Source organism: Aspergillus aculeatus (assembly GCF_001890905.1).
Source record: "Aspergillus aculeatus ATCC 16872 unplaced genomic scaffold ASPACscaffold_8, whole genome shotgun sequence".
NCBI lineage: Eukaryota > Fungi > Ascomycota > Eurotiomycetes > Eurotiales > Aspergillaceae > Aspergillus > Aspergillus aculeatus.
The window spans coordinates 196259-210537 of NW_017962983.1; the positions used below are offsets into that span (position 1 = coordinate 196259).

General features: G+C 34.4%; 3 protein-coding genes across 3 annotated transcripts; 1 reads left to right on the plus strand and 2 right to left on the minus strand.

Moving 5' to 3' along the window:
* Positions 1–318: 318 nt before the first annotated feature.
* On the plus strand, positions 319–2882 carry ASPACDRAFT_52314 (uncharacterized protein; the record flags this gene model as incomplete). Its single annotated transcript, XM_020202596.1, has 4 exons — positions 319–601; positions 703–1070; positions 1136–1612; positions 2847–2882. 4 exons carry the CDS (start codon positions 319–321, stop codon positions 2880–2882), a joined length of 1164 nt encoding a protein of 387 aa, XP_020055966.1.
* Positions 2883–11207: 8325 nt separating this feature from the next.
* On the minus strand, positions 11208–12625 carry ASPACDRAFT_119195 (NAD(P)-dependent oxidoreductase). Its single transcript, XM_020196230.1, has 2 exons — positions 12136–12625; positions 11208–12073 (listed from the first exon to the last, which is right to left on the minus strand). The coding sequence occupies exons 1-2, from the start codon at positions 12242–12244 to the stop codon at positions 11346–11348; spliced, it is 837 nt and encodes a 278-aa protein (XP_020055967.1). The 5' UTR covers positions 12245–12625; the 3' UTR covers positions 11208–11345.
* ASPACDRAFT_119199 (lipase family protein) lies at positions 12580–13973 on the minus strand. The gene is made up of 3 exons (XM_020196231.1): positions 13582–13973; positions 13353–13524; positions 12580–13291 (listed from the first exon to the last, which is right to left on the minus strand). The coding sequence occupies exons 1-3, from the start codon at positions 13661–13663 to the stop codon at positions 12622–12624; spliced, it is 924 nt and encodes a 307-aa protein (XP_020055968.1). The 5' UTR covers positions 13664–13973; the 3' UTR covers positions 12580–12621.
* Positions 13974–14279: the final 306 nt, after the last annotated feature.

The following is a 14279-nucleotide window of genomic DNA, read 5'->3' on the forward strand; positions in this document are numbered from 1 at the left end:
GCGGGGTTGGGATAGTGGCTGCATAAGCGTCACTTGGATTAGAAACGGAACGTGTCATTGCGACATTTAAGCAAATCCCGCAAGAGACAGGGTCAATCCAAAATTCCACTTTTCTGTGTTATCTTTGCAGTTGATTTGGGTGTCATGTTGAGAATTAGACGAAACCATTTGACATTCTACAGCCGCAAGAACTGAGGTCCTTCCCTCTTCTTATCACATTTTTCTGGATTTCAAATCAAGTTGACAGGCTCAGAGCCAAGCGCAGTTGGAAAGAGCGATTTTCAATTCTTCAGACAGGGACGAACAACTTCCGCCACGATGAGATCCATATCCAGTGTTGAGCACGCTGCCTTACCTGTACCCCACGCTCTTTTCTCAGATGAACCGCCACCAAATAGCGGTCTTACAGCCTGGCTACAGGTTCTAGCTGGCCATCTCGTCGTCTTCAATGCCTGGGGCTATGCCAATAGTTTTGGGATATTTCAGAGTTACTATGCTTCATCGCTAAATCTTCCCGCCTCAACCATTTCCTGGATCGGTAGCACTCAAGTCTTCCTGATCTTCCTGATCGGAGCGGTTTCGGGGCGCGCCTTCGACACTGGTTACTATCGACCTATTCTGTGGGCTGGATGCTCGATACAATTGCTGGCCATGTTTACTACCAGCATCTGCACAAGCTACTGGCAGCTGTTCCTGGCACAGGGTATCTGTCAAGATTCGGCAACGGCCTCACGTTTTGCCCGACGATTGCATTGATTTCAACTTATTTCACGACTAAACGTACCATTGCTATATCGACCGCTGCGAGTGGTGCGGCAACGGGAGGAATTATATTCCCCATGATTGCAGAGCAATTGCTACCTCACCTTAGCTTTCCCTGGACAATACGCATTATGGGTTTCGTGGTGCTGCTGAATGTAGCGGTAGTACTGTCTATTGTTAAGGCGCGACACCTACCTCGCAAAAGTAGGCAGCTAATCGAGCTAGCAGCTTTTAAGGAGTTACCTTATTTGCTCTTTACGATCAGCATGTTCTTTACTCTTTGGGCAACTTATTTTGCGTATTACTATGTATGTTTCTCTGATATTGCCATGCTTTATCATATAGCTGTTCTATGCTGATAAAATTTTCTTAGGTACGTTCATATGCTCTCGATAAGCTTCATGTATCAGAGGCTTCCTCGTATAATATTCTTCTTATTGTCAATGCTATTGGGATTCCGGGTCGCATTGTTCCAGCCTTACTCGCAGATCACTGCTCTAGTGCGATAACAGTCCTTATTCCTATTATATTCTTTGCTGCTCTTTGTCTCTATATGTGGATGCTTGTGCTTTCGTTTGCGCATGAGATAGTTTGGGTCGTCTTCTTTGGATTCTTCGGCGCGGGTATTCAAGGCTTAATTCCGTCAACATTGGCCAGTCTGACAAAAGACCTGACTAAAAGTGGTACCAGAATCGGCATGGTATTTACCATCATCAGTATACCGTGTCTCACGGGACCACCTTTAGCAGGTAAATTGATTCAAGTATGTAACGGTAGCTACTTGGGTGCGCAAGTCTGGGGGGGTTCTTGTCTGCTTTTAGGAGGCAGTCTCCTAGTCGCGGCTCGAATGGCAAGCCTGGGGTGGCGATGTCCACTTGCAAAGCAATAAGCATCAAGGAAATTCTGTCTGATACTGCAGTAGCATTAAGGCAGAAAGAAATGGAGTTGGCTCATATATACATTGGAATAAGAGTCCAATATGGTGTGTAATCCAGATGGCCTACTCGCTTATGTGTCCGGCTCGTGTTCCATACGCATTATTTCACAAGACCTTAACAACTCAAATTAGAGGTATGCCACCTGCAGCAGTGATGCGAGTTGATGATATACCTTGCCATGCTCTTTCACTTGAGAAGGAAGTTCTTAAGCTTAAAACTATCCCCCAGGTACAAATTCCAAGAATTAATGCTCGTATAGACTAATCACCCCATATAAAATTTTCATTTTCACTACTGAACTTCCCTTGTGCGTCTCAGTCAAATCTCGATAGCTAGTGGCTTTCTCTGTACGGAAAGTGTTTCGTTTGGGATATCCGGAGGGGCGATTTCCCCGTGCTTCAAGATAGCCACTTTTCGAAAGAGTTTGGCGTTCAAAATTGAAAAGCATCCTTAGAACCAGACACTGCTTCCGTTTGCGACTGATTCCGCTCCGTCAAAATTTGCGCTGCATTTATCTCCAATACTTTTGCATATAACAGGAATTCTTCCATGTCAGGCGCCTAACGTCAGAGGAAGCAGATATTGTGATTGCAGCTTGCTTTCAGGAGGCGACGGAGACCAGTTTCATGCATATAATCAGGTGCATATAATCAGGTCTAATTTGTCAAACGAAGTTCAAATCCTCTGATTTGAAAGTCTACTGACGGGAGGTAATGTGATGGAGTAAGACCATCTGCTTAGGCATCGGTGAAGCCTTGAAAAAGCACGGGTCAAGACAATCCCATCCTGCTCCACTTGAAAAGGTGCTGTCCCTAAAGGGGCCCAACCTGCTCGTCTGATGCCTATCCTCTTATTACTTCATCGACAAATATAAGCTGATATGATGAAGAATCCGGGACATAGTGAGCATATGCGTCTAGTAAATCTGTGTTGCGCTCTTTGGGTTTTGTTTTGCTGTTCTTTTCGACCAGCCTCAACGTTTCAGAGCACGGCTGATGTTGCATGGCGAAACTTCGACCCCAAATTTATTATATAAGGAAAATGGCCGATTTATTAAGATACGAGCAGGGCTTTTTTATTAGGTAGTCAGGAAGCGCTTCGACCATTTCAGGTGTGAGGCGACGTGGGGCCTATGCCTTATGTGAGGGGCTTTCAGGCTCCCGAATAAGCCTATGTTGTTAATATGTCTGGTGATAGTCCTCGGATGGCAGCAGCAGCTTTGACAGTCCGGAAAGGAGTTAGTTTATTACTTAAGATTATAGGGTAAGATTATACTGTACCGTGGATGTACTCTAGTTCAGAGGCAGCGAGATTGGGAGCTATGTTTGCTCTGACTTTGATCAACGTGATTTTTTGAAGGAATTTTGGATTTGGAACGAAATGTCCACGTGGCAAGAAATGTTTTTGTATGAGAGGATACGAGTGACGAAGGCGGTGCTGAGTTACTTACTGTACTGTTATACTTTATATACAAAGCCTGGTAACAATGTCAGGATGAATTCTCCTAAAGTAATTAGCGGGCAGTGTGAATTAATCTTAGGCGGTGAACCAGTCTCAGGCGGTGAACCAGTCTCAGGCGGTGAACCAGTCTCAGGCGGTGAACCAGTCTCAGGCGGTGAACCAGTCTCAGGCGGTGAACCAGTCTCAGGCGGTGAACCAGTCTCAGGCGGTGAACTATTCTCAGGCGGTGAACTATTTTCAGGCGATAAACTATTTTCAGGCGGTGAATCAGTCTTAGGCGGTAGATCTAGTTCGAATATAAATTTTATTAGTAAGTAGTAAGTAAAATTACTTCACCGTCAGATGATTCTCTAATCGATGAATTAAATATTATATTTTTATATATTTTTCTTACTTCTAAATAAACTTGTATTTGTCTACTACGATGTTTAAATATATTATTGAATACGAACCGGGTTTCTGCTTATAATTAGAACTTATCTGAAAGAAAGAATTATAGCTTGTCTGAATTCGGGTTTATAATTCAGAATTAGAGCCAGCCGAGATAAGGTAGAAGAAAAAGCATCTTTTTATTATTTTAAAAGCAGTATCCGTCCAGTAATAAGCTGCTGTATGTTTAAGGTTGGTAAAATATATAAAATAAATATATATTAATCTATAAGTTCTTATTCTAAGAAGATATCAGCCAAGGATGCTGCTCTCTGTAATATTGAAGGAAACTTTATAGCTTACTTAAAATAATCTTAATTTAAATATATCTGAATTAGAGTATATCTAATTATAGGCCTGGAGGGTAGAACAGCCGGATAATATATTAGATATGTTTAAAATATAGATAATAATTAAAGAAAATTCTTATAAAAACAGTTAAATAATAGATCATGCCTGTTTTTTTTAATAAATATTAGATATAGATAATTAATATATAAAGAGTTGTTCGTTCAGCTATTATATATATAAATAATTTGATATTTTTTATATTTATAAATACCGACTTTAGAAGTTGGTAGCTATAGCTGATAAGTATTAACTTAACTTTACTAATCTTAAAATAATAATTTATAGTATTTACCTGGCAGTAACGTACGGCTGTTCTAATTAGATAAATTATTTAGTATTTTTTTTATAACTGCTGATTTTTAATAGAAGATAATCCTACTTTTTTATTTACTATTCGCGGTAAGCGAAGAATTATTATTTCTTATTTTTATTACTATACTAGTATGCTTAGGTTTATACTATTACGATAGGTTATATAAATAATTATAGGCTTTAAGATTTTATATAAAATATAGTAAAAGTTTTCTAATATTAATAATTTATAGAATTCTTATTTTTATATACTGTTTTATAATATATTCTATAACAGCTTCTCGGATTATATAATTATACTATTATATATATTATTCTTTCAACCGATTTTTAAATATATTTCTATATTTAATTTTAATAATAGAATACTGTAGTCTGTCTTTTAAACTCTCCCGCGGTATAAAAGAATAGCCTTTGTTTTTATAAATAATAATAATACAATCAACTATCTTTTTCTTTATTCTTAGTTTTTAAAGTATTTAGTAGTTTAAACTAGAGGTGAATAAATTTAGCACATCTGCAGTATAGTCGATAAAATTAAATAAAATAAATATCTAAAATATTTCTTAATATATTTTTATATAATTTTTTTATAAAGACTGTGAATTCGAAATTTTCCAGATACCGATCTATTATTATATATATTATTAAATAAATACCTATCTTATTATTTTAAGCTAAAGATATTATATTTAAGTTATTTTATATATAATATTAATATTAAAAGTAAAAAATATCTACAGCGGTTATATATCTTCCTGCTAGAATATATAATTACAGTACTTCAAAAGATATTTAAAAGAATAATATTATATAATTTTAATATATTATAATAAAGAAGAATACCGTATTTGGTTCTGTCTTTGAATTAGTATGTTTTAAAAAAATAGAAATTAAACTGAAGATTTCTATTTATAAATAAATAATTTAACGTATGTTTTTGGAAAAGATATTGTAATATCTGTACTACTAAGTCTTATTCAGCTTTTCAGATGTTTTTAAAATAGTATATTATATATACTACTAGAGTGGCTAACGGCCAGGTCAGATCAGGTTAATTAGAAATTTTATATCTGACCGCCAGATTATAGCCAGATTAAAAAAATTTTTATATCTGACTGTAGTATAGTTAAAAAACAGACGGTTAACTATCTTAATTATTTTTAATATTAAAATCTATTTATTATATTTTTTTAGATTCTAATACAGTTAAGATATATTTAGATTAAATAGTTATTAATCTGACTATCTTAACTATTATTTAAAAATATATATAATAAAGCTTTTTAAATTAGAAAAAAATAATTAAAAAAAAGTATTAGTATCTTCTTTATTTCTATATCTAAAAATTAATAAAAAAATCCTAGTAGTATTAATAAAATTTAGCTTTTTTAAAACTTATTATTATTATAATAAGAAATATATATAAAAATATATAATTACAGCTCTATTTAGACCGTATATTTTAATAATAATTTATAATATTAGAAAAATTATATATTTACTACTAATTAGACTACTAAGAATAAATATACTGCTATTATTTTACTATTTTTTATTTAAATTAAATTTAAATAGTTTATTATATTCTTATTTTCTATTTAAAAAAGCTGGATTATCTGTTTTATAAATTAAATTTCTAATAGGAAATTTATACTATATTATTTACTTAGTTATTTTTAATAATTATATTTTCTAACTACTATTTAATCTATTTATTAAATATTATAATATAAATTTAGAATATTTAATTTATTTAATTAACCCGTTCCACCTGCCTGACCAGTTTAATCTATTAAATTTAGATTACTTTAAAAAAATAAATATAAAAGCCGGATACTAAAGTTTATAATATTTAAATTCTATAATCTAATTAAAAAAAAATCTGTTTGATTTAACTGTTTTATATATAATATATAATTAATTTAATATTCTATCTGCTTCTGATTCTATTAGTAGCTTTTTCGAATTATATTTTATTTATATATTTAAAAATAGTCTGATTTAGATTATTAATTAAAAATAAAAAAAACTATTATTAAAACTTTTTAATTTGAACTATTATATTTATTATTTCAGCTTATTTATATTTTAATATTAAATTTATTAAAATAAATAAAATACAGTACCGCAGTAGATGTTTTAGCTATATATTAAAATATAATAAATTATATTTATATAAAAATATATTTTAAAATAAAATAAACTATTTTTATAGAGTTTTCTGCTTCTATTTTTTTATAGCTATTATTTATAGAGTAGTTTTAGAATTATAAATTAATTATATTTATTTAATTTATTTTTAAAAAATACTATTGAGTTTTCTTCTTCTATTTCTTAAATTTTTATAAATTATAATAATATTTAAACTAAAATAAGTTTTTTTAAATTAAATTTTTTCTTCTTTCTTAAATCTTAAGATTACACGCGTTGCGAAGAATTAAAAGATTATTTTATATTTAATTTTTTAAAAAAAACTTTTTATTTTTTAAAATTAATAATAGAAGATAATTTTTTTTAAAATCTATATACAAGCTCGAAAACCGTTATTTTACTTTAATCAAAAGAAGTTATTAATAATATAAAATAATTTTTAAAAAAATATATTATTTTTTAATAAAATTTTTTATATCTACTGTATTGCATGCCTCTATATTTTATAATATTTAGAAATTAAAAATATAAAAACTAGTTCTTTAAGCTATTATTTTTATAAGAATTATAAAAAGAAAATAATATTAATTATATTTAAATAAATAATTAATTAGATATTTAATAATATATTATTATAAATACTTATTTATTTTTTAAAGATAATTTTTTTTTAATTATTATTTTTTTCAGACCTCTACAGTTTATAATAAATAGAATTTTTAAAATTAAATCCTATATTTTATTATTATCTATTATCTACTATTCCGAACTGTTAAATATATTTAATTTAAATAAATAATTAATTTTATTATTTTATTTCTATACTAAAAATTAAGTCCGTTTAATCAAACGCAGATTAAAAAATATCTTTTAAAATTATTAAAAAATATATATATATAATTATTATTAAAATTTTTAAATATTAAATAAATATTAATTACAGTAGACTACTGAACTAGTTCTAATTAAAAAATATTTCTTATTTTAATTAGATATTTTTTAATAGAAGATATAAATTATTATAAGATTTTACTAAACTTCCGACCGGTATTTAGATTTTATATTAATAAAAATCTAAATATAATTATTTTATTAATTTTATATAAATATAATTTTTTTTATTAATTGTTAAGTATAACGACTGATAATACTAATAATAATAGTTTAATATTTAATATAATCTTTTTTAAACTTCGGATTTAGCTTAACTAAAATATTCAGCTTTATAATACTTTAATTAATTCTAATCTTTTAAAGATTATTTAAAATTAGTATTATATATTTTATTTTATTTATATAATTCAGTTTATAATTAATATTCTTCTGTAGAAACTTTAGATTAAAACTTTAAACAGTACTATTAAATATATATAAAATAATTATAATAAAAATTTTAAAGTCTTTTTTAATATTTTAAAAATTTTTAAAAAAATATATTTTAGAAGTCTTCTAAAAAAGACTAATATAAATAGTATATAAAAATCTTTTTTAAAAGTCTTTTATAAAAAATTAATCTAAACAGCTTTTAAAAAATCTTCTTTTAGTAATAGTTTATTATATTAATTTTTTATTATAAATTCAGAAGATTATATAATTTATAAATATAAATTTTGAATACTGTAAGAAGTTTCAGCTTATTTAATAATTTAAATCTAATTTAGTTTACTATTTTTTTTAAACTGCAAAATCTGTTAGAATTTAATTTATTTTATAATTCGCCGGGTATTTAATTTTTATTAAATAATTAAAAATTTTACTTAGTACTGTAAGTATAATAATATTAATTATTTTTATTCTACTATAATTAAATAAAAATAAATAGAATATTTTTTTAAGCTTTTATATCTCTTTTTTTTTTTATATTTTATTTATTTAAAAATAGTAGGCCTACTGTTTATAAAATTTATAATATTTATAACAATCTTTTTAATTATTTAGATTATTTAATCAACCGACTGGTAAAAAAAGCAGATACTCTAAAAAAAAAATTTTAAAAACTTATATAATATATATTAAAAGTTTCGAAAGTATTATTATTAAATTTATTAAATAGAAGATTATATTTATATAATTATAATTATTTTAAATCCGATATCGAAACTTGAAAAGTTTAAAAAAGATATATAATTAAATAATAATATTAATTAATATTATAAATATTAAATTATTTTTAAAAAGATATTTTATTTTTATTATAGTTAGAATTCGGTTATTAATATACTGTCGACAGTCTTCGGATTATTATTAGATTTAGATAGAATCTTTTATAATATTTTTAAATATTAAAAATTCTTATTTACAGCCGAAACATTCGAAGAACTTAAAATATATCTAAATATTAAAAATATATAGCTTTTTTAAAATATTTTTAATTAAATTAATATTATTTTAAATATTATAAAATATACTAATATTTTTATTTACTAAAAGTCCCGCTGTGATTAGTTTTCTATTTTCTATTAAATAATTAAAAATTTTCTTTTAATTATAATTAATAATATTAATATTAAATATTTTTTTAATAGTTTTTAAAATATCTGCTACTATCACCGGAGCTGTTTTTATTCTAATATAATTAAAATAATTATACTTTAAATATATATTAATTATTTTACTATTAGTAAGAAATATTAAGATATTTTTAATAATTTTAATTCAGACTCGATTATCTTTATATTTAAAAAATAAGAGAAGAATAAGATAATTAATATCTTTTATATTAATAAAAATAAAAATATAGATAATTTTAAAAATAATTTTAAGAATAGATTATTACTAGTAATAGAAGAACTAGTCTTATTTAAATTAAATATTATATATATTTAAATAAAAATAGAAATCCGGTCTTTATAATTTTTATATTATTATAATTACTGTTTTAGATAATATAAAGAATAGTATAATATTATTAATATATTTATTTAATAACAGATATTATTTTTTTTATATTAAGCTTTTATTTTTTAAATAAAATAGATAGCGCAAGTAGAGTAGATAAATAAAATTAAATAAATTAAATAAATTAAATAAATAAATAAAATTAAGTAGATAGACGAAGTTAAGTAAGTAGATAAGATTAAACAGATAAATAAGATTAAATAAATAAATAAAATTAAATAGATTAAGCAGATTAAATAGATTAAGCAGATTAAATAAATTAAATAGATAGATAAAATTAAGTAGATCGAGTAGATAGATTAGAACTAAAAAATATTACTATACTATAATTAAAAATATATTATATTTTATATATTATTTATATAAAAGAAATATATATATTATAAATTAATCTGCGGTTATTAATCTATCTACTATATCTGATTTTTTTAACCGACAGATATAAATAATTAAAATAACAGTTATATTTTAATCTAATTTTAACTGTACGGTTAAAAATTTTTTATACTTTAATCTGACTGCTAGGTTATAGCCAGGTTAAGATTAAGATATAACGGTCAGGTTAAGCCACTCTATATACTATAAATAGAGAAGTTTTAAAGCCTTTAATTTAGTAAAATATTATAAGATTTAAAAAAGTAGTAGATAGGAGAAGAATAGGTCTGAAGTAGTTGTAGAACATTATTAATTTATAAATAAAGTCTTTTTAATAACTTTAATAAAAATTTAGATTAATACTATTAGTATTTGAGAGTATGTTGCTGTTAGAAAGTTCGAATTAAATATAAGATAATTATTAAAATAGGATTAAATATTTTTAAAAATTAGAAAAATAACGGGCACGCCGGCCAAGACGAAAAATAAAATAAATAATATTAGTAGTATATATTTTATTTAAATTATATAACTGGATTGTATAAACTTAAGCATGCGGTTAGAATAATAATTATTTTTTTAATATTTATTTTTAGAGCAATCCGGGATAGCTTAGAGATTATTTAGAATATATATTTTTGTACTCTTCCCACGCTCTGGGCCGCTTAGGAAGTAAAAAGCGGCGCTAAGTTTAGTCTAAAGCGGAAAGGGAAAGTCATTCGATTTCCGCAGCAATCCAGTTCGTTAGATCCCTAGTATGATAGCAATCTCGGGAAGATGGCACCAAAATCCACCACACTCTTCACTATCTGACGAAGCTCTCCTGTATAAGATGCAGCTCAACAATGAAGCCCGTACCAATCCCAGATTAGATGCAAATCCCCGCCAGATTCACCGGCCGACGACCCCAGCAGAAGACATGATATAAATGGAAGACCACCATGTACCAACCACTGAGTTCACCTGTCACGACAACCTCCCGCACATTCACAACCACGAACTTAGCATCACACCACAATCACCGACCCACCAAACACAATGGATCCCCACGTCATCCTCAACCACGGCTGGTACGACTACTTCATCCGCCGCCTCGAGGAAGGCGGGTACCGGTACTACCTTGTCGTGGGCCCGCGCTACATCTTCTGGGCGTTCCCGCCGTGGCCGGACGCCCCCATCGTGGCGGTCATCATCCATGCGGACAAGATGGAGGAGTTGATCGTCTGGCTGCTCTCGCTGGGGTTCGTGCCGTGCCTGGGGTGTGGACGCCGGCAGATCGGGCGCCACTTCCATATCCAGGACCGTCCTAATAAGGAGATAGAGTTGGTCCTGTATGTGCTCACCGAGACGGAGATGCTAGATCTGGATGCCAACCTCGCGGATCGCGATGCGGATTCCCCTGGTATGAATATGATCCGGGTTCCCTAAGGAGGGTCGTTGCGGGTCGGATTCTATGCCACTGCACTGTCCTGACTCATTTAGTTTGAGAAACGCATCAGTAAGTATGGTAAGTCGTTCCTGCTAGGTGCAGTCCAGTTCAATGAAATTCAACTCCTGATTAGAACAGTTTAATAAGTAAACGCTTCCCGCACCAGAAACCTGCATGATCCCATCATCTATCCACTATCGCTAACCACAACCCTGAACAACAGGTAGACCACAACCTCACCAAGTAATACTAACCAACCTTCCCCAATACCCGCCCGCCCACCCAATTCCCATCCCCTTAACCTTCTCCTTGACCTGCACGGGCCCGTCGAACCCCAGCACGGCATTCTCAAAGATCCACCGCCCGACCTCCGTGCGACTAATGCCATACCCGACGGCGGGCTCCTCTTCCGTCCCGACCCGGATCTTCTTATCCTTGCCCTCGACCAAGAAACTCGGCCGCACGACCAGATAGCTGCCCAGCGCCCTGGCATCCCCCAACGCCGCATCCGCCCGGATCATCGCCTCCATCTCCTTCTTGTCCGCGTGCGGCACCTTCAGCATCCAATTATACAACGGCAGCATCATGACCGGCACGTCGCGCTTCGAGTCCACGCCCGTCGTGCTGATGACGGCCAGCTTGGGTTTGCCGTGCGCCTGCTCTTGCTCTTGGAGAGCGTGCAGAGTCGCGAGTAACGTGCGCATCCCATCCTGGCACACGGTCGGGTTCTCGAGGGTCGGGTGCAGCAGATTCGAGAAATTGGGCTTGCTGCCGATGCCGCTGATGATCAGGTCGACGGTCTTCGGGGCGAAGGTGCCCGGGGTTTGGTCCGGGGCGAGGAGGGTGGTGCGCACGGCGGCGGCGTCCGTCGCGCTACCCGGGATGATGTGTAGGTTTTTGAGGGCGGGGGCGGGGAGGTTGTACGGGGCGAGCAGGGTGGTTAGTTTTTCGGGCGTGCGCACGACTGAAGATTGTTAGTGGTGATGAAAAAGGTGGTTGTGGTGTTTTCCTTTTAGGGTTGCGTACTTGCGTTGCACTTATACCCGGCTTGGAGGGCGAGGACTAGGCAGTGCAGGGTGCAGCCGCCTGTGCTGCCGAAGAAGGCGATCGTGGGGAGGAAGTTCGGGGAGGTCATTTTCGGCGATGGTCAGAGCGAATAGAGTGTTGATGTTTTGGATTCTGATCTGCTTTTTACATTTTCGAAGTTGTATGCCAGGATATATTTATATGCTGGTTAATGTTGCTGTTGCGGTGGTCAGCCTTGTGTTGGTGCTACCCGGAAAAATGCTCCGCGCAGGGACGGAGACTTTGGCGAGCCGTGATGTTTTGGCCCCGACTCCGCCACTTTCCTCGTATCTGAGACTATACTTCCCCCACTGGAACTGTAACCGAAATGACGTTGTTTCATGAATGCTTTGCCTGCATGGATTTAATGCGACTACAATGCTAAAACTCACAGAGTGTAAACAACACTAACATCGTAAGTCATGTCACACGCACCAGAACTGTATGCTACTCCCCCCTCCGCCAAGGGAACCCCGGTTCCTTACACCCATCCACCAACTGAAAATACCACCGATGCGCCGATAGCCCCCTCAGCGAGGGCGAACCTGTGCCCGTATTGCCAGCATAGTTGACCGACCCCTCGTAGACCGCCACATCCTGGGGGCGCACGGTGACATTATCTCCGGACAGGATATGATACTCCGGGCTGATATGCACATAGTTCATGATCAGCAGCGGCAGCTTCGGGATTGGGTCGTTCGTATGTGTGAAGCGGTAGTTGCCGCCCTGATTGGTGATGAACTGCGCTAGCGCCTCGTTCCCCACCCGCGGCGACGCGTAGGCGTACAGCGCCGCCTTGTACCCGCGCGTGCGAAGATCCGCCGCCGCCAGAGTCGCAACTGCCGCGCCAAGACTGTAGCCCACCAGCACCAGCTCGTAGTCGCTGTACGCATTCTGTAGCTGTTCGAGTTGTCGGATCACGTCGCTGCGGATCAGCGTCCATGAGGTCCAGAAGCCCAGCTCGGCTAGGCAGCCGTTGCACAGGTGGGGGTCGGTGAAGACGAACATCACGTCCGCCAGCCAGTTGCGCACCGAGTAGGAGCCGCGGAACGAGATGATGCGGCGGCGGTGGGTGTGGTCCACGGCTACGAAGCCAGCGGTATCGGTCATCGTGGCACTATTCGCAGAAGCGATTAGTCCAGACTCAGCCTGAGGTACATCGCGGCTGGATGGTATACTTGGAGAAGGCAAGCGCAATTGTCGTGTTGGTGGCCTCAATGGCTGGGCAGCCGCGGTCCCAGCACCGGATCCTCGCTCCCGAGGACTTGGGGTCATAGTTGTTGCTGCAGTAGGCGGCGTCCGCATACTGTGCCCAGAATGCGAACTCGGAGAGTTGATGGGAGGAAACGTCTGACTGGGATCAGTGGCGGATTGATGGATAAGGATTAATGGAACGTGCATACATACCGCGGGCCTGCAAGGCAGGATGGGCCTGGCACAGCGATACCAGCATCGAAAGCACGGCCAGAACGCAATTCAGAAGGGCCATCCCGTGTTGGGAGGAGACTGAGGATCAAAAGCAAATGGCGGAGGTGCTATCCGGGGAATTGGAGATGGGGTCGGCTATATTGGCTTCTCAGGCCCAGCCAGGTGCAAACTTTCAGACTTGTTCTGCAACGTGGAACCCATAGCCCTTCGACTCCCAGAGTCAGGCTCCGAGCTCACTTACTTGACAGGATCGGATGAACGGAATGGGATGTGTTCATCTCAACCCCGCCCGGATGGAGAAGGTGCAACCAGTGAGACGGGCTCGACCGATGCCCACAAATGACAGCTTCCTGATGAATTGCCGGAGGGCTGCTCCGGGAACACGTCGAGGCTGGCTCAGTCGTCTATCAATGCACATCTTGGCAGGTCGACCGACCCAGTCAAAGACTCCGATAGCCTTGAAGGTTCCTTGGGAGTGACTCAGCCCAAACAGAAGCCTAGCAAGGGATGCCATGATTGAGTTTCTCGGGTCACGCGCGGAATGTGCGGTCGCTCTCAGCAAAGTCAATTCATATGGACGCAGTTACCCAGTAAGAGTCATACGAATCAATCCAGGGACTGCCAGTGTTCTGATCGCATGGCACCAATCGACCTCTGGACGGACCGACAGCGAGCAG